Below are 25,281 nucleotides of genomic sequence, written 5' to 3'. Positions count from 1 at the left end.
GCGTCTACCTGACTTGAATTGGTCAGTCTATTTATGACGTATTAGCCTATTGACTGGTTACTGTTAGCCATTTGGACAAATTAGGGCTGTTTGTATGCAGGGGTATCATCGATAACTCACATTAAAATATACTTGATATGTTGAGGTTCATTGATGTGTACACACCCGCACCTTGTCAATTTCCGAGTCTACACCTAATTTTTTTATATTTTCAACTGGCCAAGTCACGATTTGCTGCTCCAAAAGCAGTCAGTGCGTCCGCCATATAAAAAGTCGCTGCTAAGAAATATTTCTAATTATTTGATCGTCGCGATTTCATACGTTTGGTTCGGAAGTGAAATATAGTGAATAAAAAACGATTAAATATCAACTGGATATTTTACACTCTTTGGATTCGAGGACTCTTCCTGTCTATCATGTTGACGTGGCAATTATGGTGTACTTTATTATGTGTCTTGTGGATTTATTTTTTGTGGTCACGTCGCAGATTCTATCGGTTAATATTTCAAATACCTGGGCCAGTGGGTTATCCCTTAGTTGGCATGGCTCACAAGCTGCTCCATAAGGAAGGTTTGTGATCAGTGACGTAATTCAATGTGTGTTAAATAATGTGATATTAATATGAAATGAATTAGATGTGCTACGGGTGTTTAATCACTATTTGGATAAACATGGACCATTCATATTTTCTTGGCTGGGTCCGATACCATTTATAATCGTCAAGGATCCCAAAATTATACAGGATATTTTCAACTCACCGCATTGCCTTAATAAGGGCATCATCTACATGGCAATAGATGATGCCTCTGGCCAAGGATTATTTAGCAAACCAGGTAGGATGAATTCCTACAGTATATTCAGTGAAATTATGTTTAGTCTTACCTAGAGCCCCTTTGGAGTGTGCATCGAAAATTACTGAATCCAGCATTTGGCCACAAGTTGCTGGTTAGTTTTGGGCCTATTTTCAATGCAGAGTCTGCATCATTGTTGAAAACTTTGGAACCATTGGTGGATTGTGGCGAAAAGAACTTGATACCATTGCTGCAGAGTTTTACGTTGAATATAGCAACTCGTAAGTGTTTAAATAAAATACTTAAGGAGGATAAGAGTAATATCAACACTGTTATTTTACTCAAGTACAGAAACCACAATGGGAAGTGAAGTGAAGTATAGTGAATACATTAGGAGCAACAAACTGCTCGAAGCTTATCATAGGTATGTACTTTTGAAGCTCACAAAATTGAAAACTTTTACTACGCATTAATAGTCTTTTGGAATCCATGACAGATATGTGTTTTTCACCATGGTTGCTTAGTAAAACGATTCGTCAACTATTGGGCAGAGAGGAACAATATGCTAAAATCAAGTCACAGATAAGTGATTTCATCAGAAAGGTTGATAAACTCAGAAAACATGCTTAAGGAATTGAACTAATTTAATTAATATTTCTAGATTATAGAATCGAAACTGACAAAGGGTTCTGAAGCTCCGCCACTGCCGGAGGACAAGAATATATTTCTAAATCTAGCTACAGATTTGATGAATCGTGGAATCTTTACCACCCAGGATGTCCAAAACGAATCGAGTACCATTGTATTTGGTGCTTTTGAGACAACAGCTAATACGGTGGCGTACACTTTGATATTGCTTGCCATGTTTCCCGAGTATCAAGAGAAGGCCTTTGAAGAGATTCGCACATTGTTTCCCAATACAGGAGACTTTGAAGTTACCTACGGCGATACCCAGAATATGACTTATATGGATCTTATACTCAATGAGTCAATGCGAGTCTTGACTCCAGTTCCAATTGTCGCGCGACAGACAATGCAGGATGTCCGACTTTCCAATGGCATTGTTTTACCAAAAGGAGTACAAATCGGTATAGACATCTTTCACCTGCATCGCGATAAGAATATTTGGGGGGAAAATGCGGAAACTTTTGATCCAGAACATTTTCTTCCCCATCATATGCAGGATAAGCATCCGTATTCGTTCATTCCCTTCACAAAGGGAATACGAAATTGCATAGGTAGAACTAAATTCATTATATAAAAATATTTAATTAATTTAATTATTATACATTTACAGGTTGGCGATATGCCTTATTATCGTCAAAAATAACATTGGCCAAATTGCTAAGGAATTACAAATTCTCGACCAGCTTCAAATTTGAAGATCTTGACTTTGTTGAGGATATAACTTTGAAATTAAGGAAAGTGCCCTTGCTGGAAGTGCAAAAGCGATAGTATAAAGCGATATTTTCAGATTTATTTAATAAAATTTATTGTCTACATTTTCTTAATATTGTTAAAACGCATGAGTAATGTGCTTGACGGACAGACAAAGGGTTTTACATAAAGGGTTTTTGTTAAGAAACAGTCCGTGTATGGTATATTTTCAACGTAACAAATATTATAAATATACTGCTTGGTACAATGAATTATATATTTGGCTCATGTATTAATTTATTTCAAATTAAACAAATTTTGTATCAATACTGCAATTTTTTAAGAACAACAAAAGTTTCACGAAGTCAAATATTATAATATATTTTTAATGCAAAAAATTACGTAAAAAATGAAATATATATATAACAAGTAAGAAAGTTACAGTCGAGTGTGCTCGACTGTGAGATACCCGCTACACATTTTTAATAAGGGCCAAATATTGCGGAATTATTTTCAAAATATACCGAAAATACTAAAAAATACTAAAAATATACCAAATGATATGTTTGGTATATCGATACAGGACACCATTCAAAATATACCACAGACGGCACAATGTACCAGATTGTCGCCCAAAACAACTAAAAGCCCTAGTAAGTAGGCCCATACAAGAGTATTTCTTTAATAACTTCCACAATTTTTATCTGATCGCAATTAAATCAGAAATCATAACTACTATAGTAATTATTGTATATACCAAAATTCGCAACTCTAGCTTCAAAATTGCGCTTGTTATTTGATTTTTTTGATTTGCGGGGGCGGAAGTGGGCGTGGCAAAAATTTGAAACAAACTTGATCTGCGTGCAAACATAACAAATGCTATCGAAAAAAAATTATAGCTCTATCTCTTATAGTCTCTGAGATCTAGGTGTTCATACGGACAGACGGACAGACACACAGACGGACAGACGGACAGATGGACATGGCTATATCGTCTCGGCTGTTGACGCTGATCAAGAATATATATACTTTATAGGGTCGGAGATGCCTCCTTCTACCTGTTACATACATTTCCTGCCGGCACAAAGTTATAATACCCTTCTACCCTATGGGTAGCGGGTATAAAAATTAAAATTTAAAATTACTACTACTAACATACTATCACAGCTAGTAAATATTTATATATCATATCATGGACTAATAATGGAGCGACAAAATTTGACTGAATTTATAATAATTTAAATAGGAAACTGGATTTAATTGGCCAACTTTTTGAAATCTCAAATTTAGCATAGTTTTTTTACCTTCTCATACGTCGTCTATTTTCGATTATTCGCAAATTTTGTTATTGTTTTTGTTTTTAGTGACATTCCTTTGGCGAATTCAGAATTTAGCTCATTAAAAAAAAATTAAATTATTTTATTAAAATGTTGTAACTTACTGGTTGAAGATATGTATGCCTTATTATCGTCAAAAATAACATTAGCCAAATGGCTGAGGAATTACAAGTCCTCGACCAGATTTCAAGATCTTGACTTTCTTGAGGACATAACTTTGAAATTTTAGAAAATACCCTTGTTGGAAGTGCAAAAACGAGATTAATAGGCATAATACCCTTGTCACCATTTCTGTATGTAAAGGGCATAGTCTGTAAGATATACCCTCAACATATTTTAAATACAAATAAAAAAATACAGTAAAAATATAAAAAAATATGTCGAATTTATATTTGAAATATACTGAAAACACACATACATTACATATATGCTTGGTATATTGTATTCAAGCTCTGCTAATTAATGGGGTCGGAGAATTACGCTTATACTTTTACATTTCCAGTTGCCTACTTTATACTTGTATTTAATGTACATATATCAAATAAAATCCTATAAAAAAAAACTAAATTTTTAATACAATAACTAAAAATCGACTGCCAAATAAAGAAACTTCTTTTATACATATTTAATAAATATTTATATGGATATACTTCAAAGTGAACTTATTCATATTTAGGCATTCGTTCATTTTCAATTATTTGCCAAAGTTGTTGTTTTCGTTTAGTGATACTCCAATTCAAGATTTGTCTCTCCCAAACCTGTCATATAGACCGGCATATAAAAAGACATTGTTCCCAATTTCGTAGTCATTTTGTTGTAGCGAACTCAAACGCTCGGTTCGGAAGTGAATTAAAAAAAATAAAATCAAATCCATCTCAACCGGATATTCTGTGTACTCAAGGATTTTTTCTTCCTATCATGTTGACGTGGCAATTATGGTGTACCTTATTGTGTATTTTGTGGTTCTATTTTCTATGGTCACGTCGCAGATTCTATCGGCTAATATTCCAAATACCTGGGCCACTGGGTTATCCCTTAGTTGGCATGGCACACAAGCTGTTAAATAAGGAAGGTTGGTGATCAGTGGTTTATCTTAACGTGTAATAAAATATGTGATTATTATGCAAAATACATCTGATGTGCTACCCGTATTTAAACATTATTTGGATAAACATGGATCTCTCGTATTTTCTTGGCTGGGTCTCATGCCATTTGTGCTCGCTAGTGATCCTCAACTGGCACAGGAGATTTTGAACTCACAGCATTGCGTTAACAAGTGTCTTATCTACAAGGCAATCGATGATGCCTCTGGCCGAGGTTTATTCAGTTTGAAAGGTACAATAATTATCTACAGAAAATGAAGTGGATTTATATTTAGTCTTGCACAGAGCCTCATTGGAGTGCACATCGGAGATTGATAAATCCAGCGTTTGCACTCAAAGTACTTCAGAGTTTTTTGCCTATTTTCAACGCCGAGACAACATCCTTGCTCAAGGTGGTAGATTCATTAGTGGATTGTGGTGAAAAGAACTTAATACCATTGATGCGAAGCTTGGCCTTGAATATTTCTACTCGTAAGTGCTTCGAATTGAATCCTCAAAATAAAGGAGCATAATGTTACTTGATTCAAGTACAGAAACCACAATGGGCAGTGAAGTTAATTGCAGTGAGTACATTAAAAACAACAAACTACTCGAAGCTTATCGTAGGTAAGAATTTTGTCGGAATCGAATACATTTAATACTCTTTAATAGTCTTTTGAAAACTGTAACAGATATGTGCCTTTCGCCCTGGTTATTAAGTAGAACAGTGCGTCAACTACTGGGTAGGGAGAAGAAATATGCTAAGGCCAAGACGCAGATAAACGGATTCCTCTTCAAGGTAATTAGACTCAACAAACGTATGAGATTAATTTAAACAATTTGATTGGCTTTGATCTAGTTAATCGAATCGAAATTGGCAAAGGGTTCTGAAGCTCATCTAGAAACGGAGGAGGACAAGAATATATTTCTAAATCTAGCCACTGATTTGGTACATCGTGGAATCTTTACCAAACAGGAGGTAAAAAATCATTCGGCTAACATTGTATTTGCCGCATTTGAGACGACAACTAATACGGTAGTCTACACACTGATATTACTCGCCATGTTTCCCGAGTATCAAGAGAAGGCGTTTCAAGAGCCTCGCTCATTATTTCCAAGCACGGGAGACTTTGAAGTTACTTACAGAGATACGCAGAATATGGTTTATTTAGATCTAATTATGAATGAATCAATGCGAGTCTTGGCTCCAGTTCCAATCGTAGCCCGGCAAACTATGCAGGATGTACGTCTTTCCAATGGAGTTGTTATTCCAAAAGGTGTTCAGATTGTTGTGGACATATTTCACTTGCATCGCGATAAGAAAGTTTGGGGAGAAAATGCGGAGACCTTCAATCCAGATCATTTCCTACCCATTCACATGCAGGATAGGCATCCTTATTCGTTCATACCCTTCACAAAGGGAATACGCAACTGCATAGGTATGTTAGATTCAATGTATTGATTTAACTCGATTTAATTATTGTACTTTTACAGGTTGGAGATATGCTTTAATATCGATCAAAGTGATTTTGGCGAAATTGTTGAGGAATTATAAATTCTCGACCAGTTTTAAATTCGAAGATTTCGAATTTGTTGAGGATATAACTTTGGAGTTTAAGACTGTTCCCTTATTGGAAATTCAACGAAGAAATTGCTAGTGTTATATTTCATCACGTCTATTCAAAAGATTTGCTTAATCACATTCGTTTAAATTATTAATTATTCAAGCACATATATATGATTTTAATGTTCTTCTTTATGTATAATAACAGATTATAATCTTGGTAATCCCTTTTTTTACTTTTGCTTAATAGCGTTTATCAATGTTTTGTCTGCTAACTGACAAGTTAAATTGTTATAGATATATACATATTAAATTTAACGTACTGTCAACGTATTAATTATATTTCTGCTGTTGTCTGTTGCTCTTTAATAGCTTGCATTCATCCCAGTAACTTGTCTCGGACTAAAACTGGTATCTCATCTCATTTAGATTTGTTTGAGCGTATTTAGAAAGCTCTAAATATAAATATATCATTTAATATTGGTTGTTGTTGGTGAGACACATCTTAATAAATATTCAGTCTTTTATTGTCTGTGTCAATATGAAATTCTTTAATATCACCTTTTTTTGGTAAGCAAACTTTTGATTTCAATATTCTAATTCGACATTTGCATACGAGGCTATACATAGTATGTCTACTTTTATTTTTAGCTTATGTTAAGTATCCGCTTCATATTCATTCATTCAGACCGTACACAAAATTTTTTAAATAAGGAATTATTTATTAGATTATAAGAGTCAATAATTGGACTTTAATTTGAGAAAGATCTGGTTTTAGAAATCGATTGAATTTTAAATAATGCACAACTGTATTAACTACATAATTTAAGTTGTTTTTTATTTCCAAGTACTATGCAATTTTCTTTGTTTGCATAGATGAATGAATAAACACCCATTATCTTACTGGCTTTCGTATTACTAGCTTTCGTCATCTCAAAATATAATATATCATTATCATTAAATAAATAAAGCGTTTATATGGATTATATATTACCGTCATCCGATGCAACTGATAATCAATTTAATTCAGCAAACATTTATATATAGATCACTGGATTAATTAGTATCTTATAAGATCGTTTTCTGATATAATGAATTGAGATTGATTATTATTTTAATTTAAATAGACAACCGTGTTTAATAAATTTCAAAGTTTAAAGTTCCGCCAAGTTATCACTAGAAACAAGCGATCTTGTAAGGAATACGAGCAATTTCTTAGTCTGACTTATGTCTAAAATACGACTACAGTTTTTCGTTTTTATACCTGCTACCCATAGGGTAGAAGGGAATTATAACTTTGTGCCGGCAGAAAACACAACGTTCGTGCAAACATAACAAATGCTGTCGAAAATTATAGCTCTATCAATTTTTGTCTCTGAGATTCAGTGATTCTTACGGACAGACGGGCATGGCTAGATCGTCTCGGCTGTTGACGCTGGTCAAGAATATATATACTTTTCAAAGTTATAATACCCTTTTACCCTATGGGTAGCGGGTATACCTACGTCATTTAAAATTTTTCTGTATTTTTTTTATAGTATTTATATGAATTAGTTTTATACTTATTATATATTAGTGTCATGACTGGCTTCCGAGTATTTTTTAATTGTTCGTTTGCATTGTAAGTCAGGGTTCGGCATATAAAACGATACTGATCAGTAACATTTATTATCATTGTATATTCAAGATTTGAAATGCTCGGTTCGTTACGTGAATTAAAATAATTAGAGAAAACGGTAAAATCTTATCAGGATATTCAGTAATCACAAATTTATCAAGAATTCTTCCCATTATGTTCACTTGGCAGTTATGGTGCACTTTATTCTGTGTTTTGTGGTTGTATTTTCTGTGGACAATACCTGGACCAATTGGTTATCCTTTAATAGTTAAGGTTGGTGATTGTTAGCATTATTTAAAGTGTGATAAAAACTCTGATTTTAAAATGAAATGGCTTAGATGTGCTGGAGACATTGAAGAACTTTTTGGATATCATTCCATCATATCATATCCATATTCTATGTGGTAAAAATTCCACGATTCTTCAAATCAGTAATCGTGGAATTTTTACCACACAGAATGTGGAAGATCATTCTGCTCACATTGTATTTGCCGCATTTGAAACTATGGCTAATACAGTGGCCTATACACTGACGTTGCTCGCCATGTTTCCCGAGTATCAAGAGAAGGCTTTTGAAGAGTTTTGTGCATTCTTTCCCAAGTCGAGAGATTTAGATGTTAGCTACAGTGATATTAAGAATCTGGTTTATTTGGATTTAATTCTTAATGAATCAATGCGACTTCTGACACCAGTTCCAATGGTTGCACGACAGACCATGCGCGACGAATGGGATTTTTATTCCAAAAGGAGTTCAGATTGCAATCGACATCTTTCACTTGCATCGGGATAAGAAAATATGGGGAGCAAATGCGGAAACATTTGATTTCGAACATTTCCTGCCCCATAACCAACAGGAGAAGCATCCCTATTCGTTCATACCCTTCACTAAGGGAATACGCAATTGCATAGGTTTGTTTTAGTTCAATATATAATAAAATGAAATTAACTTAATTTAAATATTTGCCAATTTACAGGCTGGAGACATGCTGAAATATCGATCAAAATTTTATTGGCGAAATTGATGAGCACATATAAATTCTAACCAGTTTTAAATTTGAAGATCTTGATTTTGTCGAGGATATTACTTTGAAATTTAAGACCGTACCTTTGCTGGATATTCAAAGAAGAGATTGTTAGTATTACGCTTCATCACTTAAGTATTATATGTATGGCCATGTTTCTTTGTAAATGTTTATAAAAAAATCGAAACACAAACAACAGATTAGATTATTAAATTGATTTGTTTATTTTTAAATTTATATTGCACCTTGAGTTTAAACAGCAATTAAAAAATATCTCTGCATATCAATGCGTAAAGTGGATACACTGCTTTAGTGACTATCTATCTAGACTTGGCTAAACTACTTGCACCTGCAAACTGGTTATTGGTACCTGTTACAGAAATTATACTTGTAATGTTGTGGCTCGTTTTTGCATTTAGCAACATTGTACAGCATATAAAAAGACACTGATAGCAAATATTAGTAATCATTTTAAAATCGCGATTTTAAACGTGCGCTTGAGCTCCGCAGTGAATAAAAATTAGGCGACTTAGTCTCAAAATTCAACCGGATACTTTGCATTTTATCAAGGATTCTTTTTGCCAAACATGTTGTCCTGGCAATTATGGTGTACTTCTTTATTTCTTTTGTGGGTCATTTTTTTGTGGACACGACGCAAATTATATAGTTTAATGCTTAAAATACCAGGGCCAGTTGGCTATCCCCTAATTGGCATAGTGCACAAGATCCGCCATAAGGAAGGTTGGTGATCAATGATTTATTTTAAAAGGTGTTAAATATTGTAATTTTGTATTAAATGCCTTAGATGTACTTCCTGTGCTCAAACACTATTTGGATAAATACGGCTCTTTCGTATTGTCTTGGCTTGGTCCCATGCCATTTTTGATTGTTGCCGATCCCCAATTAACACAAGATGTCTTGAACTCGCCGCATTGCGTTAACAAGGGCAGTTTCTATAAGGTAGTCGAAGAGGTTGCCGGCCTTGGATTATTCAGCATGAAAGGTACAGTAATTTGCTACTGAAATATGAAATGAAATTATTTTAAGTCTTATCCAGAGCCTCATTGGAGTGCGTATCGGAAGTTGTTTAATCCGGCTTTTAGCCACAAGATGATACTCAGCTTTATACCTATTTTTAACTCAGAGGCATCATTTTTGCTGAAGACTGTAGATAAATCGGTGGATTGTGGGGGACAGAACTTAAAACCATTGATGGAAGATTTTTCTTTGAGCATAGCGAGTCGTAAGTACATTTTTTTTGTAAGTATAGCAAAATGAACCCACATATTTTACAGAAACTATATTGGGAGGAGATGAGCACATTAGAAGCAATAATTTGATCGAAGCTTTCCATGGGTAAGAACTTTTGTCTCTGTACAGAGTGAACGAACTTACTACGATTCAATAGTATTGTGAAATCCATAACAGATATGGGCCTTTCGCCCTGGTTAATAAGTGAAACGATGAGGAAACTACTGGGCAAGGAAGAACAATTCTCTAAAGCCAAGTCGCAGATAAGTGGGTTCCTCGTAAAGGTCGTAAGAGGAAAACATAAGTTGACAATTTAACTAATATAATTCTTATTTCTAGTTTATCGATTCAAAATTGACAAAGGGTTCTAAAGCGCCGGAAGACGATATACTTATAAATCTAGGCATTGATATGATGAATCGTGGAATGCTTAACAAGGAGGACTTGCAAAGCCAATTAGGTATCATATTATTTGCTGCATTTGAGACTTCAGCTAACACGGTGGTCTACACACTGATGTTGCTTGCTATGTTTCCCGAGTATCAAGAAAAGGCGTTTCAAGAGCTTCGCTCATTATTTCCCAATCCGGGAGACTTTGACGTTACTTATGCCGATACCCAGAATATGGGTTATATGGATCTCATTCTTAATGAATCGATGCGTCTCTTGGCCCCAGTTCCAATTATCGCAAGGCAGACTATGCAGGATGTTCGTCTTTCGAATGGAATTGTTATTCCCAAAGGAGTGCAAATTGGTATAGACATCTTTCACTTGCATCGCGATAAGAAAATTTGGGGGGAAAATGCGGAAGAATTTAATCCCGAACATTTCCTGCCCCATAACATGCAGGACAAGCATCCCTATTCGTTCATACCCTTCACGAAGGGAATACGTAACTGTATAGGTAAAGCTGGGTTTAAAAAGTAAATTTACATTTTTTAATTATTGAAAATTCGCAGGTTGGAGATACGCTTTAGTATCCATCAAACTTACATTAGCAAAATTGTTGAGAAATTATAAGTTCTCGACCAAGTTTAAATTTGAAGATCTTGACTTTTTTGAGGATTTAACTTTGGGGTTGAAGACCGTACCCTTGCTGGAAATTCAAAGAAGAGATTGCTAATGTTATATGCTATTAATTATTTAATATTATTCAAATTCGTTGTACAAAAGGCATATTAGCTATCGATATTATGAATCAACAGTTCAAATGTTCCAAGGAACACAGTGAGACCTTAAACGATCTAATACACTTTTTGGTATATAAATACTAAAAAATATTTGCTGTACAACTTTGAATCAATTTTGCTTTGCGTATGAAATTTCACTAGGTTGCACTTTCACAAGTTTACAGAACAGAACAGTTGATTAATTCATAAAATTTGTAAATAAAATAGTATATTTACTTTGTTTTAAATATAATTAAATAATTTGTTCAATTCCAATACATTTATTCGTGCAAAAAAAATATCGAATACTGCCCAAGAAATAAACAATTCCAAAAACATCGATATATCAATAGTATCGATAGTGGCACGTCGATGTGACTCCATCGCTACCGCTATGGCGCTGACAGATGTCTTGGAATTAAATAAAACCGAATTATTTACGAAAATACGCAATGGCCTGCCAATTGTGCCGCAAACGCAAAATCTACTCGACTGCAAGGATGATCTGCTCTACGCTTGGGACTCAAATGAATCCTGCTTGCTGGTGACAAATTGGCGCGTCGCGCAACTGCATCCGGAATCAAAGAGTGCCGGCAAACTACTCGTCAGCTATCAGACGCTAATACCATCGAACACTGTTGGCCTGTACGTCGATCGTGTTGTGGTCTCTAATGAAGGCTCCCTGGTGGCGTTGAGTGGACCACAAGGCGTCTCCATATTGGAGGTGCCTCGCCGGAGTGGACCCAATGGTAACTTTATGGATGGCAAGGCAAAAATCACGTGTCGCACATACAGTTTAGATGCGTTGCTGTTTCAAAACAATCCGCAACTGGAAGTTCGCCAAGTGCGTTGGCATCCGGATTCCGTCTCGGACTCCACGCTTCTTGTACTGTTCTCAAACAACACTATTCGTGTGTACAATCACACCAAACTACGTCATGTGTGGAAAGTTGGACCGCATACAGTGAAAACGGGTGCAAATACTTCGCTTTCGGACTTTGGTGAACTCTCAGTTGATTTTGATATTGCGCCAGCTGTCAAGTCACGCAATGAAGACAGCAACATACTCTCAACCACCACGAACAGTTTGAACCAAAGCAACAAAACACTTGCGGCCGCAAAAGCCAAGAAGGAAAGAGTCGAGTGGCCCATTGTCATATTGCGAGAGAATGGCAACATCTACATTTTGCTAGCCGGCATCGATTCGGAGGTGACACGCCTGCAAGGACCTATAACCATATCACCCCAAACTAGTGCCAACTACGGTCTGGAATCGTGTGCTCTATTGATTATACCTTCATTGCCACCAACTGTAATCATTGCAGAGTCAACTGGCAAGCTACATCATGCGTTGCTGTTAGAGGCAGAGACCACAGAGCACTATTTGAACGAGGTGGACGATGGCTTGCTTATTGAACCTTCTGAGTGGACACTCCATGTCACGGAGACTGTAGAACTCGAATTGGGTCTTTCCTCGAGCGCGGCCAATGGAACCGGCGACATATACAACTGTCCGATATATTTGAAGCGTGATCTTATCAACGAGATGCGTTATTTTGCCTACCATAATGCGGGATTACATATTATCACTGTCAACTTTATAGCCGAGTTGCAACGTTTCCTGGACAGTGAGGCCGCAGACAATCAACTAGCTTTGGCGTCGGCCTCGAGCGCCGAATACATATTGTGCACCAAGTTTGATTCAAGTGATCGCATCAATGCCGTCTTTGGCATTGCATTGCTGCAGATGCCCGCCGGACTTGTATTGTTGCTGAGCAGCGGCCAGGTGATCAGTCTCAAGCTGGTCATCGATGCCCAATTGCTCATGACACCCAAGGATCAGACTTTGCGCAAAGTCACGGATGCTGTCCTGGAGCAACAGGGCATGGGTCCATCGTTTGTGGATACCATTAAGGGATTGCTGCAGCGCAGCGTCAGTCAACCCATATTGGCCAACAAATTGAATGCATCATCGGCTCACGAACGCTACGAGTTGCTTAATCAATCCATTGAAGTGTTGCGTTCCCAATATCTTAAGCGCCATGAGCTGGTGCGCGCTGAATTCGCCAAGCGTATCAATTGCATTAAGCTGCAGAAGAAACAGCAGCTGGAGGAGATCAAGAGTCTGGAGCATGAGCGCGAAATTATCAGTGAGCGTGCTCACAAACTGGCCGAACGTTTCGAGGAGATCAGCGATAATCAGGAGCTTCTTGTACGCCGTTGCCAGAAGCTAATGCAGGAGGCCAACACTACGCTGCCCAACAATGTGGTGGCGGAACGTGAATTTACGCTTGAGGTGGCACGCATCAATAAGGCCACCAAGAGCCTGGCAGCTGCCTTGGATACAGCCAAAAAGACGTCGAACAAACAGCGCTATCATATTGGCAAGTCGCAGGAGAGCGGCAAGAGCAGTACCTATGAGCTGCCCGAGAAACAGCAACGCACCATAACCGATGTCTTAACTCAGTTGTCCAGCGAAATTGATCGTCAAATTGCCGATATCAAGCGAATGAATAAGATTGTGGGCACATAATGTGCCGAAAACATAAAAAAAATGTGTATCTTATGTATTGATTCTTTATAACACAAATAATTAAAATCTATGTATGTTTAATTCATGTTGTCGAAACTGAAACGAAAAATATTATACGATTGTGTTTGTTTTCATAATCTTTTTCACTGAGCTTGCAAAACTTAAATCGAGCTATACATAGAAATCCGCTGTCAACAAGTACGAAAGATGACGATAATTGTGCGGAATAAACAAAAAACAAACTTAATTGAATTGAGGTTTTGTCATTCGAATACCCTGTAGCTGTGAAGCTAAGCAGGATTATCATTTTAATTAGTGTTTTTTCTATTGTAATGATATGTACATAAGATGTCTGCTTCCTAACTTGATAGAACTTATAAATGCTTTCGCTTTTAGAAACCTAGGAACCTTGCATTGTTTTTACTTCTTTATGTCGCCTTCCTTATAGTACTAGTCTAATATAGTATAGACATGCGTTATATAGACACTTTAGTACATTTCGTAGCCATTGATCCCATGTGTTTGGTGTGGTCGCAATCGATTCATTTATTCACATATCTAATGAGTCGTGTTAAGTAAATGCTTATGCAGGCAAGTTTTGAAATCGTTTTTTTTGCGTTTCAGTCACTTTCAGTCACTTTCTGTCGGGGTCTGTCTACAGTTTTGAAGTAAAATTAAGTGAAGTCTCGATGTCGTCGCGTTCAGCAACAGCTGTCTGAAATGGCTTCATTACTGCTCTTCCGATTTATTTTGTTGTGCACGCGATTGTCCCACTTCATTAAGACCAAGTCTCCGTTTGTGATTGAGGCTCTGATGGTGACACTGTGCTTTAGTGCCATTATCAGCAAATATATGTTGCTGACGTAATGCGACACGAGAGCAAACGGAAATACTATATATAAAATGTGAATAATAAATGATAAATCGAGATGTTTCTCTAAAATAATAATAATTGTATATTGTGCAATAGTGGAAACTTAAACTCTAGGCTTCTCAATCAAATGTATATAGAAAGCAGGATTCTGGACCACAGTCATTTCCTTGAAGTCACCATACAGCTTGTGCTTGGCCTGGCTGCCGAAGATCTCGTTCAGGATCTCTGTGAAACGCTTCAGTTCGTGGGGATAATAGGAGAGACGGAATTCGCTGGCTAGCTTATTGCCTTCGATCTGATAGTCCATGGAGACCAAAGCTGGTTTGCCGCAATAGAACAGAACGGATGTTTTGATGTCCGCCGTATGACTCGTCTAAAAAAAGTTGAAAAAAACAAACAAACAAACATTTAATTTTGGATTCTGCAAGTCATGGGAATAGTTTTACGCTTGTGCCAGAATCGAAGATTAGAGATGTTGTGAGATTTTGTAAATGAAAGCAATTTGCTTTTTGTTATCAGTGCTTTGATGATGACTTGTTGTTTCTAGTCGTAAGTCAATGGGAAGTGTCGTTTAATTGTTTTTAATTAATGTGAATAATCTAATACTATTCTGGAAGCGATGACTTTCAACTTACGTTGTAATAGATGCTCTTGGCAGGTGTTGCTCCAGTTTCCAGGATGTTATCATAATTGCGATGATCGATGAGCAGAATGCCGCCTGGCTTGAGGCACTTTTCAAAGTTCTTGATGGCCTGCTTGTGCTCACGCTGATCCCCAGAGGCATCCATCAAATGGGCAAAGGAGTTGCCCAGGCAAATGACGGCATCGAAACCAGTGCCGATCTGTTCCTGTATGTCATCATACAGTGACAGCCAGTTGGCCTCCTCAATGGCTATAAGGGGGAGAGGAAACAAGGATGAGTCACACCTGAAAAAAAACTTCTTACTATGATAACTTACTCCACTGGTCAAAGGCGCTTTCCTTGCGGCGATTCCAGCGCTCCTTGAGTGCATATTTCAACATCTTGTCTGACGCATCCACAGAGGTCACTTCAAAGCCTTCCTCCAGCAGCATTATGGAGTCGACTCTGCAAAGGATGGTCCATGATTTCACTGACAAAGTGTGAGATCATGTGTTTAATGCTTACCCCGTGCCACATGCCACATCCAGGATGCGCTTGCAGCCCTTTTGGCGCAGCAACTCGACCAGGAAATTCTTGTAGTTGTCCGTGCGCGAGTTCTTGTCTCCGATGAAGATCTCCCAGACCTTGGCAGCCTTGCCATCGGCATACTGATCCCTCACTCCTTCGGCTGAGATACCCTCGGAACGGGTCACAAAAACACTATCGGCGGATGAGGTGGTCATTTCACAGGCTCTATGTCACTTTGGCACTTTAGCACTCGGCAGCAGATCCAATTCGAATAAATTTTCGTTTCGCATCCACTTCCCATTTTGACTCATTCTCCAACAGCTGGGCAACACACACACAGACTCACACATACTCAAGCGTAATCTTATCACTCTCCCGTCTATTTTGACCTGGGACAGCGGGGGCTTCAGCTAAAGCATACGACGCCTAGCGCCAACATCTGCTGCAAATTGTACACGTTTCGCTTTTTCGATGTGGCTGTTGTTGTTGTTGTGACCTGACACTGACCTCATCGTGATTAGAATTTGATTAGACGTGCCCAAAATAATAATATGTATAATCATTCGGCAACAACAAGTTGTCATTCCACTTTGCTTTCGTCACAATCCTTTGTACGTAGATAGATCATTTGATCTTATATCGCACTAGATATATCTGATTTTATTATTAGGAAACTAATTGAATTCTTTTAACTTTTTACTCAAAATTATCCTTTAGTGTAAAGATGAGATGCAGAATTTTATGATCGAAGTACTTCCATACTTCGATTTCCTAATCTGTATGGTATTTTTTTTATTGTACTTATTATTATTGCTCATATATGTACATATTATAATCCCAATTGAGTCTAGGAATTACATATCTGAAAGTGATCCATGAATATTTCAAAGAATTGTTTACCTTTAAAAACTTTTTCCCTTTTTGAGGGATTTTTGCTAGTTTTTTTTTCAGTAAAACCCACCTCTATAATGTGTATATATAGTACACCACAGAAGAAAGTAATCAAAAAGTATATTTTTGCATAGTATATAAGATCGTTTTATTTGTTAATAAGCTTAGTAAATATTGCACTGCGTTGGAAACTAGGATCGTATATTGTTTGTTTATAATGGTTTTCGTATTGCACCTCGTCTGTTTGCTTATCGAAGAGTTTCAAGCCTTAATACTAATGTCACGAGTTCGCTATAAGTACGACAATATAATAAAAATATTATTTTTAAATGATGATTACGTTTCGCAAGGCAATTGAAGCTGTTTAATTAAGTCTGTCCCAATTGACTTGAGAAACATAAGCCGTGATGTCTAAGATTTATATAGTAAGTTAGAATAAAGTAGATTAGGAGTATTTATTCTTGAATAGATATTATTTAGAAGTATGTTGACTTAAGCACTATGGGATTTGAGTATTCTATTGAAATTCTATGGCAAATACCCCAGCGAATCCTCGAGAGAAGCGCTCACGGCACGCATCGATTGATAGCTGGCCATGCGGCTTCTGCTCACACTGCTGCGAATGGAGGCGGCCTTCTCCAGAGCCTTGATATTGATAAGCAGATCATCGGCACTGCACGACTTGTGCGATGCACCACTCGAGCTCAAATGCAGTGCAGGCATCATCATGGCATTCACATTGCCATTGCCATGGCCATGGCCTAGGCGATCAGTGCTGATCGATTCACGTGTGCGGTAGAGTGAACGGCGTGAGGAGCCATTCGAATGGCAGCTGGCGTTGCTCTGACGCATGCTCTGCTTCTGGCCATGACCAGACGGCATCAGCGGCGGGCACAGGCTTTTGATGTCCGTCGTCTGGCTGAGTTTCATGTCCGCAAACACGGCGGCAGCCTCGACACTCTTCTTCACGCTGAGCGCCTCATGCGGCTGCACCGGCTTGCTGTTGCCGCCAATGGTGAAGAGCTCGTAGTCGAGTCCCAGTTTCTCGCTCGGCTTGGGCTTCCTTGAGCTGGCTCGCGATCTATGCTGTTGATTCAGCGAATCCTCGCTCACAGGTGCCGCATTCACCCGCTGGCGTCGATGCGTGCGCTTGCAGTAGCATTTGCTGGCACTCACACAGCTGTCGGTGTCACACCAGGTTGTTGTGTCTGAGTGCGAATTGGCCGAGTCGTGCTCCAGTGTGCTGTTGGGCTCCTCCTCCACCATGGAGCAGTAGCACTTCTCATCCGACTTGCACGATATCAGAGAATGGCGATTGCCAGCTCCTGCTGCCGCTGCTGTTGCGGCTGCATTGCCAGCTGGCTTCCTTGCATTGGCCATGGCCATGTTGCGTTCGTTCTTCTGGCGCAACTTGTGGTTCAGATGCTCGGTGCGCAGACTACAGTAGCAGCGATCTGCCGAGGCACAAGTGCACGACTCCGAGTCGTAGCTGCACTCCGAGCAAGAGACGTATCTACAGAGGAAGAAGTGGATTAGTTTTGATGACAGTACACTAGTTATACGCAGAGAGAAAAGTTTGACTATAGTTTAGTACATTAACAATTGAAATGGAAACTAATCATCTTGAAATTCTATAATTTGATGGATTTACTAAACTAAAAAAAAATGTTGAATGTTTTCTACTAGTCCTTTCAAGGAGGTGTCTAAATTTCATTCACGATTTAAGCAATATTTTAAATAAAGATAAAAATATGAGTTTATGAAAAGTTAAATTTTAACTTTATTAACAAATAAAAATATTTACAAATTTATAAAAAAGAATAACACAAAAATTAAATGGAAAATGAAAAAAATTACTACTATATACCCAAAAAAAAGAATAATATGTTGAAAATAAAACTAACTAAATATTGGCTTTTCATTTTATTGATTTCAGGTTTTTTTTGGGATAGTCTCTTTATGACATTAAATTTTGTAGCCAGAATTCAAAACTTCTCCCTATATTCTCTCTGTGTAGTTAGCTCTCTATGCCATATTTTGCTTACCCGCTGCTGCTGTTGCGATGAATGCCTTGGAGAGCATGTTCATTACGCACCACGGAGACATCGGAGCCACTTGTGGCCGCTCGATTGCGTTGCTGCTGCTGATGGCTTTGGCTCGTCGGTGGGCCAATGATGATGGGAGGCGTCAGTCGCCGCTTGCCGGAGCTCTCCATGGTGCCCGAGGAATCCTTGGCATGCGTGGGCTTTGTCAGTTTGCCGCGGCAGCTGCGAAACTGACCGAGTTGAAAAACCTTCTTCAGGCTCTTGGTGCCAAAGAAAATGCTCTTCGTTTTCTTCTGTAAAGTAAAGTGAATATAGATAATTAAGAAAGCTGCATTAATGAGTAACAATAGAAGATTGTTGACTGAAAATTTGATGGCATTAACTTCTATAGTTGCCGAGTTGAAAGTGTTTAAGCATGCAGACAGACAGACAGACGGAATATTCACCAGCATATATATTGCTTACCTGTGAGCCATTCAAGCTGGTCTTGCGCTTTTGTTTCTTTTTCTTCTGTCGTCGCATAATGTTCTTCGAGCGCTGAAAGAGTTCGTCCTGTGTCAACGTGACAGCAAGCTTGAGCAGAAACTCCTTGTAGATGGGCTTGAGATCGTTGAAGGACATGCCATCGGCATCGATGATGGCGTACAGAATGTCGTCCAACGAATGCAGATTCTCGTGCAGTCGAAATTCATTAAACAATTCACTGAAACCAAGTGGGGAACTAGAAGCACAATTCAAACGATGCCAATCAACCAAACCAAACCTTTTCACCAAAAATTGTAGAACAATGTTAAACCCAATTTCGGGTCAGCCACACAGTTAATAAATACACAGCTAGCTGACCCTAATGCGTTAGTATGTCTACTCACCCTCCTCCGCCACCGCCGCCTCCCAATTTGCCCGAGTTGGTGCGTCGTGCCGCTCGAGATTTGTAGCGCGTCAGTCCGCCGGTGTTGAGGAAACTTCCCGATCTTGGAATGGCCACACGTGTCAGTATATCACCATCTCCGGCTGCACTCACAGCGCCCACAGCGCCAACCAGATCGCTGATCTTGCGGGCATTCGCATTGCCATTGGGCATGGGCAGCGGCATGGCCATCGGCATTGTGGGCGTCGTTGGCTTCTTCTGACCATGATGATGCAATCGATTCACATGGCCATTGTTGCATACGATATTATTGCTGCGACCGGAGCTGGATGCTGCTCCCTTGCTGTAGCCACCGAGCACATTTGGAGCTGGCACTGGCGGCGCTCGCTTCGTTTTGTGTGATTTGCGTTTGCGCTCCTCCGTGGAGGTTTCAATCTCCGCCGCCTCGTTGATCACATTGCTGTTGGAACTGAGCGAACTGCTCGACACGCGCTTCTTGCGTGTGGATCTCGAAGGAGTCGCTGAACCCATTCCCATTTGGCTGCCAGTTCCGGCGCTGCTGCTGCGGAACGAGCTGCGTCTGCCATTCAAACTGGGCGCAACCTGGGAGCGTGACAAATAGTTGGAACTGGTCAACGCCGAGCTGCTGGCAATGCTGATGCAGCTCACACCGTTCTGTTGACGTGGCGTGCATCGCTTGGTGCTGCGATGCGAATTGGTGCTCACATGCGCCATCAGGCTCTGGTAGAGCGTGGCCGCAATGACGATGGCATCCTCGGTGCTCTTGCAGATGAAGCCATGACACTCGAGTATCTTGGGTGCACTGGCCGAGCGCATGACCACCGCAAAGATGGGCGCATGCATGTGCTCGCTCTGCTCCACAGCCAGCTGCTCAATGGCGCTAAGAGGGGTAGAGAATAAAGAGTATTAAGAGTATTAATATAGAACATTGAGGCGAATTATTTAATTATCTAATTAGTATAGCACAATCAAGAGAATGAACTAAGTTGACCAATTTTAGGTCACTGTTCGACTTTTCGAGCACTTAAATTTGCATATTTAAAAAGAAAAACTAAACTAACTTAAATTCGTAATAAGAAAGTTGGCTGATGAAACTAAAGACTTGTTTGTGGATTGCCAACTTAAAATATTTTTCAGATGAGACTTCAAAAATGTCTAATATTTAGTTTTATTTAGATTTATATTCAAATTTTATGCTTAATAGGGAATGAAAGGAATATCAATGCGTATGGCTGTATTTATTTATTTAAAAAGGTTAACTATAAGTAAAATTAATACTACCATTATTGGTAGAGCAATGGCTGCAAAGGTCTTCATCTTGATGGCTGTATTATTTGTGTCTAATGCTAGAAAACTATCACAGGTAAAATTTTGTGGAATATGGAGAAGTGATTTTCCATCATATAACTATACTTTTTTAAGTGGCGACCTCAAATGTTTTAACTTTAACTAATACATTTTTTGCAGTTATGCTAAAAATGCTGTTAATTTGAATACACATTTGTACTACCAAAAAATAAGGCAAAATTTATAAGTTAGGGAATTAGCGGCTGGAAGCAAATACTATAATTAGTGGCCTTCCTTTTGAATTTATCAACAAAGGTTGATGATTGAATAACAAACACTCAAACATTGCAAACAAATTTATGCAGTTTTGCAAAGTGCGCATTTTAAGCGTTCAAGTTTATAGCATTGAAATTAGCATTTACCAAGGAAAACATGCAGTTATCTTTAATGTGCAGTTAAGTATCAAACACTTACCTCAATGGCTGAAATAACGCCGTCTTATCAATGTTATCCGGATCTGTGATTAGTGGCAAAAATGCAGCGCCGCCATCTGAATCCGAAATGACAAACTTGACCGCTGACCACACGGCAATGTTGTGAAATGGCGTAATGCTGGAATCATTCTCCTCCTCATTGAGCTTGGCACTAAGCTTAATGCGCAAACCCGTGGCGCATATGTCCAAATAACCCGACTTTAATTTCTATAGAAGTTTTCAATATTAGCAGAGTTAATGATATTAGAACATTTGCCTTACCTTCTTGGTCATCTCGTCGAGATAGAGTTGACGCAGTGGCTCCTGCAATCCTTGCAGACTGGTCACCTTATCCTTGAGCGGCAAGCAACCCAAGCAGGTGACATCGAAACTGTTGGTGGCATCCTTGGCCACGTCGGTGAACAACTGTTCGATCTGAGCCTGCACGCTGTTGCTAATGCGCTGCACATCGTTCTTGGCCGCCTCGGCAAGCACCTTGGCTGACTCGCTGGACTCCTGGAGGAAGCTGCTCAACGAACGCGGATTGTCACCCGAGGTGCTGGCCAGCTCACTACGTCCATACATGATGATGGAACGCGTGCGATGCGATCCTCGTGGATCGTCGAGGCGGTTGCTGCGCATTGATCTGCCAAGGCAAGAAAGTAAAGTCAATAAATGAGAAAAATTAATAATTAAAAAATTATTAAATTGAATAATAAATGAAATAATGAAATTAATAAACCCTAAAATAAACTATTAAACCGATAAAATTGATACTTAGGCCAAAAGACGTTACGTGGAGCAACAGTAATTTTTGCAAGTGATTATTAAGCGAGAAATATGTAAATTGTTGTACTAAACACAGTTAAGTGAAAATTATGTAAAGTGAATCAATCATTAAGCGATGCTGATAGTATTTTATTATACTCCTATTTTGGATTTTTAAATATTTTATTATATAAATTGTAATAAAGTAAATCATCTGTTATTATATGATTTTATTTTGCTAGCTAATTTCTTTTAATTTTCAAGAATTATTCCACAGTTAGTTCTAAAGCGTTGCTGAGAACATTTTGTATGTTTTTAATTTAGCCAAATTATTTTGCAATTGGTAATGATTTAAGTGGTTTGCCAAATCATTGGAAAGCTACTCGAAATTGTAGCCAAGCGATTCTCTTCTCAGGTAGTTAAATTGTTTAAGTGGTTCTCTACGACAAAACTTGGCTGACTATTTTTTTTGTGAAAGTTGCGCCAACTAATTTTAGCATGTCTATGCATGCACACACTAACACTAACACTCTCACACTCACACACATTTACAAATATCTATGCACTAAGTAACATAAGCCAATGCCTATGAATTGGCAAGTGACTGTTGATTAGAAACAGCAGCAACAACAAACATCCTGTAAATGCGGAAGGGAGCCGTCGAATGAGGCTCAAATGATTATTAACAAATGGCACATGTGGCGAATGTGGTGTCTGCTAGTTTGTCAACAGGTCTCTGAGAGATCTGAAGAGAAGAAGAGTGTCGCATTCGCTGTGTGTTCCCAATAGAAGCTATTCCGTTTACCGCTAGTTGACATCAAATCGGAAATGTATCTGCGTCTATTTTTGGGAGGGAGAACGTTGCGGCGATCAAGTATTTTGAATATGAATGAAGCTGGTGTCAAGTGGTTGGTCGGATGGTGGCGGGGGGAGAGAAGCAAAAGTTTTCTTTTTTAATCAATTAGTTCACTAGGCGAATGTGTGTCACACAATATCGTTGAATATTTAATCATCGCAGCAAGTGTTACTCGACTCAATGACTCTCGCGCCTTCCCTCTCTCTCACTCACTCTATCTCTCTATCGATCCATCATTTGATCTGTCTCTCTCTATCTATCTGTTGTATCTTTTGGATACATTTATGAACTAACTGTTCATTTGTTGCTTATGGAAATTTTGGTCAAACGGTAAAAGAAACGTTGCGACGATGCGTCTTCTATTTACGATGTCGTTTCCCAACTAAACTGTCATCTATCGTGTATCTTCAGCTCTGTCAATGCTCTGTCTTTGCTCTGCGTATCTTTGACACTTTTGAGACTTCGAGAACGAAAGTGCTTAAATCGAAGCTGTTGAAAGTTGGACAAGCTGTGCATAACACAAACATTCTAAGTTTACTTTGGAGTTTGTTACTCTTCTGCTGTCAGCTTGGGATTTTTTGACAATAAAAAGTTTTATTGTTGAGATACTTTGAAAACCTATGCAAAACGAAGTGCTAAGCAAGCGTTTAGGATGCTGTTTTTTTTTATTGGAAGATATTTAGAGCATTTTTAGTGCTGTTTACTATTGATTATCTATAGAGAGTTGCATATTAAGTAGCGAATATATCTAGCGTTGGATGATTATAAATTTGAGATACTTTCAATTCCTTTAATAATCTTTTCACTAAGAGAATGGTTTTTATTAAATATGTATGAGACATACTTTAAATCTTTGCTAATCTTTTTGCTTGATTTTGGTTTTATTTTATGTTTGCCTTAACTCAAATTATTTTAATCTATTAAATATTAATTAATATTAAAGAACGTGTTCTAGTCAGAAATGTTCTTAATTTATATTAATGAAGAAGATGTTCTAGTCAGAAATATTCTTTATGATTTATGATTTTCTTCTTTAGAATTTGTATCACATACAAGTTATTAAGTGTGTTCTAATCATAGAACTTTTAGCATATTCTTGTTAGTAAATTAGAACTGTTTTTTGGTTCTTTACACTCACCTGGAATCGTCAAACATAAGATCGATCTTTAGTTTGTATATCGAATTTCGACTGACACTCGAATTGTTCTCGAGCTGATCGCCGTCCAGTAGCCGAAAGCCTGAAGAGTTGCTGTTACTGCTCGCTGGTTTACGGGTGCGCACCGAATTCATTTTGGGAACTGCCACAACTGATTGGGAGTCGAGTTTGCAGGAGGTTACCATATCATCGAACTGCCACACACAAAAAACACTTGATAAAAAACCGCAAGCCGCGAATTGCAGCTAAATGTTGTTGTTGATGTCGCTGTTCTTCGGATTGTTGTTGTGGCACATGCCACGGTACTCTTTTGTTTCGCTCTTTTTTGTAAGTTTTTGGTATTTCACGTAGTTGTTGTTATTATGATTTTTTTTGTTTGTCTGCAATTTGTGCGCAATTAGCGGGCAAATGAATTTCAATTATGCACATTGAACGTTAATTTTCCAACATTTTTAGCGAAATAATTGTTGCCATTACACAAGCCACAACCGAGTAGCGAGGAGAGCAACAACATAAAAATTCACTGCACGAGACTTTGAGTTAACACTTTGCATAGGGCGCACGACCGAAGGAGCGCGAAAGAGATGGGTAGAGTGAGCGCAAGCGAAAGAGCGCTATAGAGATGTTGTGACGACGGCTTCGAGGTGTTTGCCTGGCGTGATTTGGTGGCCAACCAACGTGTTGGCTCATTAATTAGCTGCTTGCAAGACAACGAAAAAAAAAAAATAGACAACAACAACACAAAATAAACATAAACATAATAATAATAATAGATACTAAAATAACAAGTACGAGTGCGAACATAAATAGATTACAATCAGGTTAAAGCCTATCTATCTGCTATATTCGTGGTTGTTTGTGGAATTCGACATGAGGAAAAACGTATTTCAAATTGTTAATGGGCTTTTTTGGCTGCAGTTACTATGATTGTTGTTGATGTTTGCTGCATTGAATCGAGGTGGTTTTTGTTTTTGATTTTTGCTTGTTTCGCTAATAAATTGCAACATAAAATGCAATTGTTGTACTGGAAAAATGTTAACAATTTGCGCTTAACGCACAGCACAGCACAGCACAATACAGAAACACAACGCGTTAACACTCTCTGGGCACCGTGTATCTTTAAGATACTTTCACTATACAGCAGAGAT

The 25,281-nt window shown here is 38.3% G+C and overlaps 8 protein-coding genes across 16 annotated transcripts; 6 read left to right on the top strand and 2 right to left on the bottom strand.

Annotated features, from left to right (window-relative positions):
- Window positions 1-15: 15 nt before the first annotated feature.
- LOC132784783 (probable cytochrome P450 313a4) lies at window positions 16-2,639 on the top strand. 3 transcript variants are annotated; one of them, XM_060790632.1, is made up of 7 exons: window positions 16-570; window positions 636-833; window positions 887-1,072; window positions 1,143-1,215; window positions 1,268-1,394; window positions 1,453-2,029; window positions 2,089-2,638. In XM_060790632.1, the coding sequence occupies exons 1-7, from the start codon at window positions 417-419 to the stop codon at window positions 2,244-2,246; spliced, it is 1,473 nt and encodes a 490-aa protein (XP_060646615.1). In that variant the 5' UTR covers window positions 16-416; the 3' UTR covers window positions 2,247-2,638. The 3 variants fall into 3 exon arrangements, with proteins under 3 accessions (XP_060646615.1, XP_060646616.1, XP_060646618.1); XM_060790633.1 differs by lacking the exon at window positions 16-570 and having other exon boundaries at window positions 716-833; window positions 877-1,072; window positions 2,089-2,639; XM_060790635.1 differs by lacking the exons at window positions 16-570; window positions 636-833; window positions 887-1,072 and having other exon boundaries at window positions 1,288-1,394; window positions 2,089-2,611.
- Window positions 2,640-4,324: 1,685 nt separating this feature from the next.
- Window positions 4,325-7,100, top strand: LOC132785414 (probable cytochrome P450 313a4). 4 transcript variants are annotated; one of them, XM_060791509.1, is made up of 7 exons: window positions 4,325-4,576; window positions 4,642-4,840; window positions 4,894-5,079; window positions 5,142-5,214; window positions 5,260-5,386; window positions 5,447-6,026; window positions 6,082-7,100. In XM_060791509.1, exons 1-7 carry the CDS (start codon window positions 4,424-4,426, stop codon window positions 6,243-6,245), a joined length of 1,482 nt encoding a protein of 493 aa, XP_060647492.1. In that variant the 5' UTR covers window positions 4,325-4,423; the 3' UTR covers window positions 6,246-7,100. The 4 variants fall into 4 exon arrangements, with proteins under 4 accessions (XP_060647492.1, XP_060647490.1, XP_060647489.1 ...); XM_060791507.1 differs by having other exon boundaries at window positions 4,325-4,840; window positions 5,140-5,214; window positions 5,280-5,386; XM_060791506.1 differs by having other exon boundaries at window positions 4,325-4,840; window positions 5,137-5,214; window positions 5,280-5,386.
- A 1,117-nt stretch (window positions 7,101-8,217) lies between these two features.
- Window positions 8,218-8,638, top strand: LOC132787035 (probable cytochrome P450 313a4). The gene has a single exon (XM_060793890.1). The coding sequence runs from the start codon at window positions 8,275-8,277 to the stop codon at window positions 8,557-8,559; it is 285 nt and encodes a 94-aa protein (XP_060649873.1). The 5' UTR covers window positions 8,218-8,274; the 3' UTR covers window positions 8,560-8,638.
- Window positions 8,639-9,275: 637 nt separating this feature from the next.
- LOC132785488 (probable cytochrome P450 313a4) lies at window positions 9,276-11,308 on the top strand. Of its 2 annotated transcripts, XM_060791606.1 has the most exons (7): window positions 9,276-9,532; window positions 9,597-9,794; window positions 9,849-10,034; window positions 10,087-10,147; window positions 10,200-10,326; window positions 10,382-10,946; window positions 11,002-11,305. In XM_060791606.1, the coding sequence occupies exons 1-7, from the start codon at window positions 9,379-9,381 to the stop codon at window positions 11,163-11,165; spliced, it is 1,455 nt and encodes a 484-aa protein (XP_060647589.1). In that variant the 5' UTR covers window positions 9,276-9,378; the 3' UTR covers window positions 11,166-11,305. The 2 variants fall into 2 exon arrangements, with proteins under 2 accessions (XP_060647589.1, XP_060647591.1); XM_060791608.1 differs by lacking the exons at window positions 9,276-9,532; window positions 9,597-9,794; window positions 9,849-10,034 and having other exon boundaries at window positions 10,103-10,147; window positions 10,220-10,326; window positions 11,002-11,308.
- Window positions 11,309-11,534: 226 nt separating this feature from the next.
- On the top strand, window positions 11,535-13,825 carry LOC132785433 (nuclear pore complex protein Nup88). The gene has a single exon (XM_060791530.1). The coding sequence runs from the start codon at window positions 11,606-11,608 to the stop codon at window positions 13,742-13,744; it is 2,139 nt and encodes a 712-aa protein (XP_060647513.1). The 5' UTR covers window positions 11,535-11,605; the 3' UTR covers window positions 13,745-13,825.
- A 487-nt stretch (window positions 13,826-14,312) lies between these two features.
- On the top strand, window positions 14,313-15,945 carry LOC132785435 (uncharacterized). The gene has a single exon (XM_060791533.1). The coding sequence runs from the start codon at window positions 14,465-14,467 to the stop codon at window positions 14,609-14,611; it is 147 nt and encodes a 48-aa protein (XP_060647516.1). The 5' UTR covers window positions 14,313-14,464; the 3' UTR covers window positions 14,612-15,945.
- Window positions 14,677-16,039, bottom strand: LOC132785434 (glycine N-methyltransferase). Its single transcript, XM_060791531.1, has 4 exons — window positions 15,766-16,039; window positions 15,578-15,705; window positions 15,254-15,510; window positions 14,677-14,991 (listed from the first exon to the last, which is right to left on the bottom strand). Exons 1-4 carry the CDS (start codon window positions 15,981-15,983, stop codon window positions 14,722-14,724), a joined length of 873 nt encoding a protein of 290 aa, XP_060647514.1. The 5' UTR covers window positions 15,984-16,039; the 3' UTR covers window positions 14,677-14,721.
- A 752-nt stretch (window positions 16,040-16,791) lies between these two features.
- Window positions 16,792-24,753, bottom strand: LOC132786255 (uncharacterized). 3 transcript variants are annotated; one of them, XM_060792743.1, is made up of 7 exons: window positions 24,116-24,753; window positions 21,636-21,999; window positions 21,355-21,581; window positions 19,574-20,473; window positions 19,170-19,467; window positions 18,705-18,997; window positions 16,792-18,172 (listed from the first exon to the last, which is right to left on the bottom strand). In XM_060792743.1, the coding sequence occupies exons 1-7, from the start codon at window positions 24,316-24,318 to the stop codon at window positions 17,188-17,190; spliced, it is 3,270 nt and encodes a 1,089-aa protein (XP_060648726.1). In that variant the 5' UTR covers window positions 24,319-24,753; the 3' UTR covers window positions 16,792-17,187. The 3 variants fall into 3 exon arrangements, with proteins under 3 accessions (XP_060648726.1, XP_060648727.1, XP_060648728.1); XM_060792744.1 differs by having other exon boundaries at window positions 19,170-19,425; XM_060792745.1 differs by lacking the exons at window positions 21,355-21,581; window positions 21,636-21,999; window positions 24,116-24,753 and adding an exon at window positions 20,655-20,775.
- Between the last annotated feature and the right edge of the window lie 528 nt (window positions 24,754-25,281).

This window comes from Drosophila nasuta, chromosome 2R (assembly GCF_023558535.2).
Source record: "Drosophila nasuta strain 15112-1781.00 chromosome 2R, ASM2355853v1, whole genome shotgun sequence".
NCBI lineage: Eukaryota > Metazoa > Arthropoda > Insecta > Diptera > Drosophilidae > Drosophila > Drosophila nasuta.
The sequence above is the reverse complement of the archived record's forward strand: the minus strand, read 5'-3'. Positions and strand labels throughout refer to the sequence as shown.

Bases quoted from the DNA above. Each gene is read 5' to 3' on its own strand.
- LOC132784783 (XM_060790632.1), top strand. From the start codon at position 417: ATGTTGACGTGGCAATTATGGTGTACTTTATTATGTGTCTTGTGGATT. The intron at 571-635 runs GTTTGTGATCAG...GAAATGAATTAG, and splicing joins CAAGCTGCTCCATAAGGAAG to ATGTGCTACGGGTGTTTAAT. The intron at 1,073-1,142 runs GTAAGTGTTTAA...ACTCAAGTACAG, and splicing joins TACGTTGAATATAGCAACTC to AAACCACAATGGGAAGTGAA.
- LOC132785414 (XM_060791509.1), top strand. From the start codon at position 4,424: ATGTTGACGTGGCAATTATGGTGTACCTTATTGTGTATTTTGTGGTTC. The intron at 5,387-5,446 runs GTAATTAGACTC...GCTTTGATCTAG, and splicing joins TAAACGGATTCCTCTTCAAG to TTAATCGAATCGAAATTGGC. The intron at 6,027-6,081 runs GTATGTTAGATT...GTACTTTTACAG, and splicing joins GGGAATACGCAACTGCATAG to GTTGGAGATATGCTTTAATA.
- LOC132787035 (XM_060793890.1), top strand. From the start codon at position 8,275: ATGGCTAATACAGTGGCCTATACACTGACGTTGCTCGCCATGTTTCCC.
- LOC132785488 (XM_060791606.1), top strand. From the start codon at position 9,379: ATGTTGTCCTGGCAATTATGGTGTACTTCTTTATTTCTTTTGTGGGTC. The intron at 9,533-9,596 runs GTTGGTGATCAA...TAAATGCCTTAG, and splicing joins CAAGATCCGCCATAAGGAAG to ATGTACTTCCTGTGCTCAAA. The intron at 9,795-9,848 runs GTACAGTAATTT...AGTCTTATCCAG, and splicing joins TGGATTATTCAGCATGAAAG to AGCCTCATTGGAGTGCGTAT.
- LOC132785433 (XM_060791530.1), top strand. From the start codon at position 11,606: ATGGCGCTGACAGATGTCTTGGAATTAAATAAAACCGAATTATTTACG.
- LOC132785435 (XM_060791533.1), top strand. From the start codon at position 14,465: ATGGCTTCATTACTGCTCTTCCGATTTATTTTGTTGTGCACGCGATTG.
- LOC132785434 (XM_060791531.1), bottom strand. From the start codon at position 15,983: ATGACCACCTCATCCGCCGATAGTGTTTTTGTGACCCGTTCCGAGGGT. The intron at 15,706-15,765 runs GTAAGCATTAAA...CATCCTTTGCAG, and splicing joins GATGTGGCATGTGGCACGGG to AGTCGACTCCATAATGCTGC. The intron at 14,992-15,253 runs GTAAGTTGAAAG...AACTTTTTTTAG, and splicing joins CCAAGAGCATCTATTACAAC to ACGAGTCATACGGCGGACAT.
- LOC132786255 (XM_060792743.1), bottom strand. From the start codon at position 24,318: ATGGTAACCTCCTGCAAACTCGACTCCCAATCAGTTGTGGCAGTTCCC. The intron at 19,468-19,573 runs GTGAGTAGACAT...TTTGGTGAAAAG, and splicing joins GGCGGCGGTGGCGGAGGAGG to GTTTGGTTTGGTTGATTGGC. The intron at 18,998-19,169 runs GTAAGCAATATA...TTTACTTTACAG, and splicing joins CCAGCTTGAATGGCTCACAG to AAGAAAACGAAGAGCATTTT.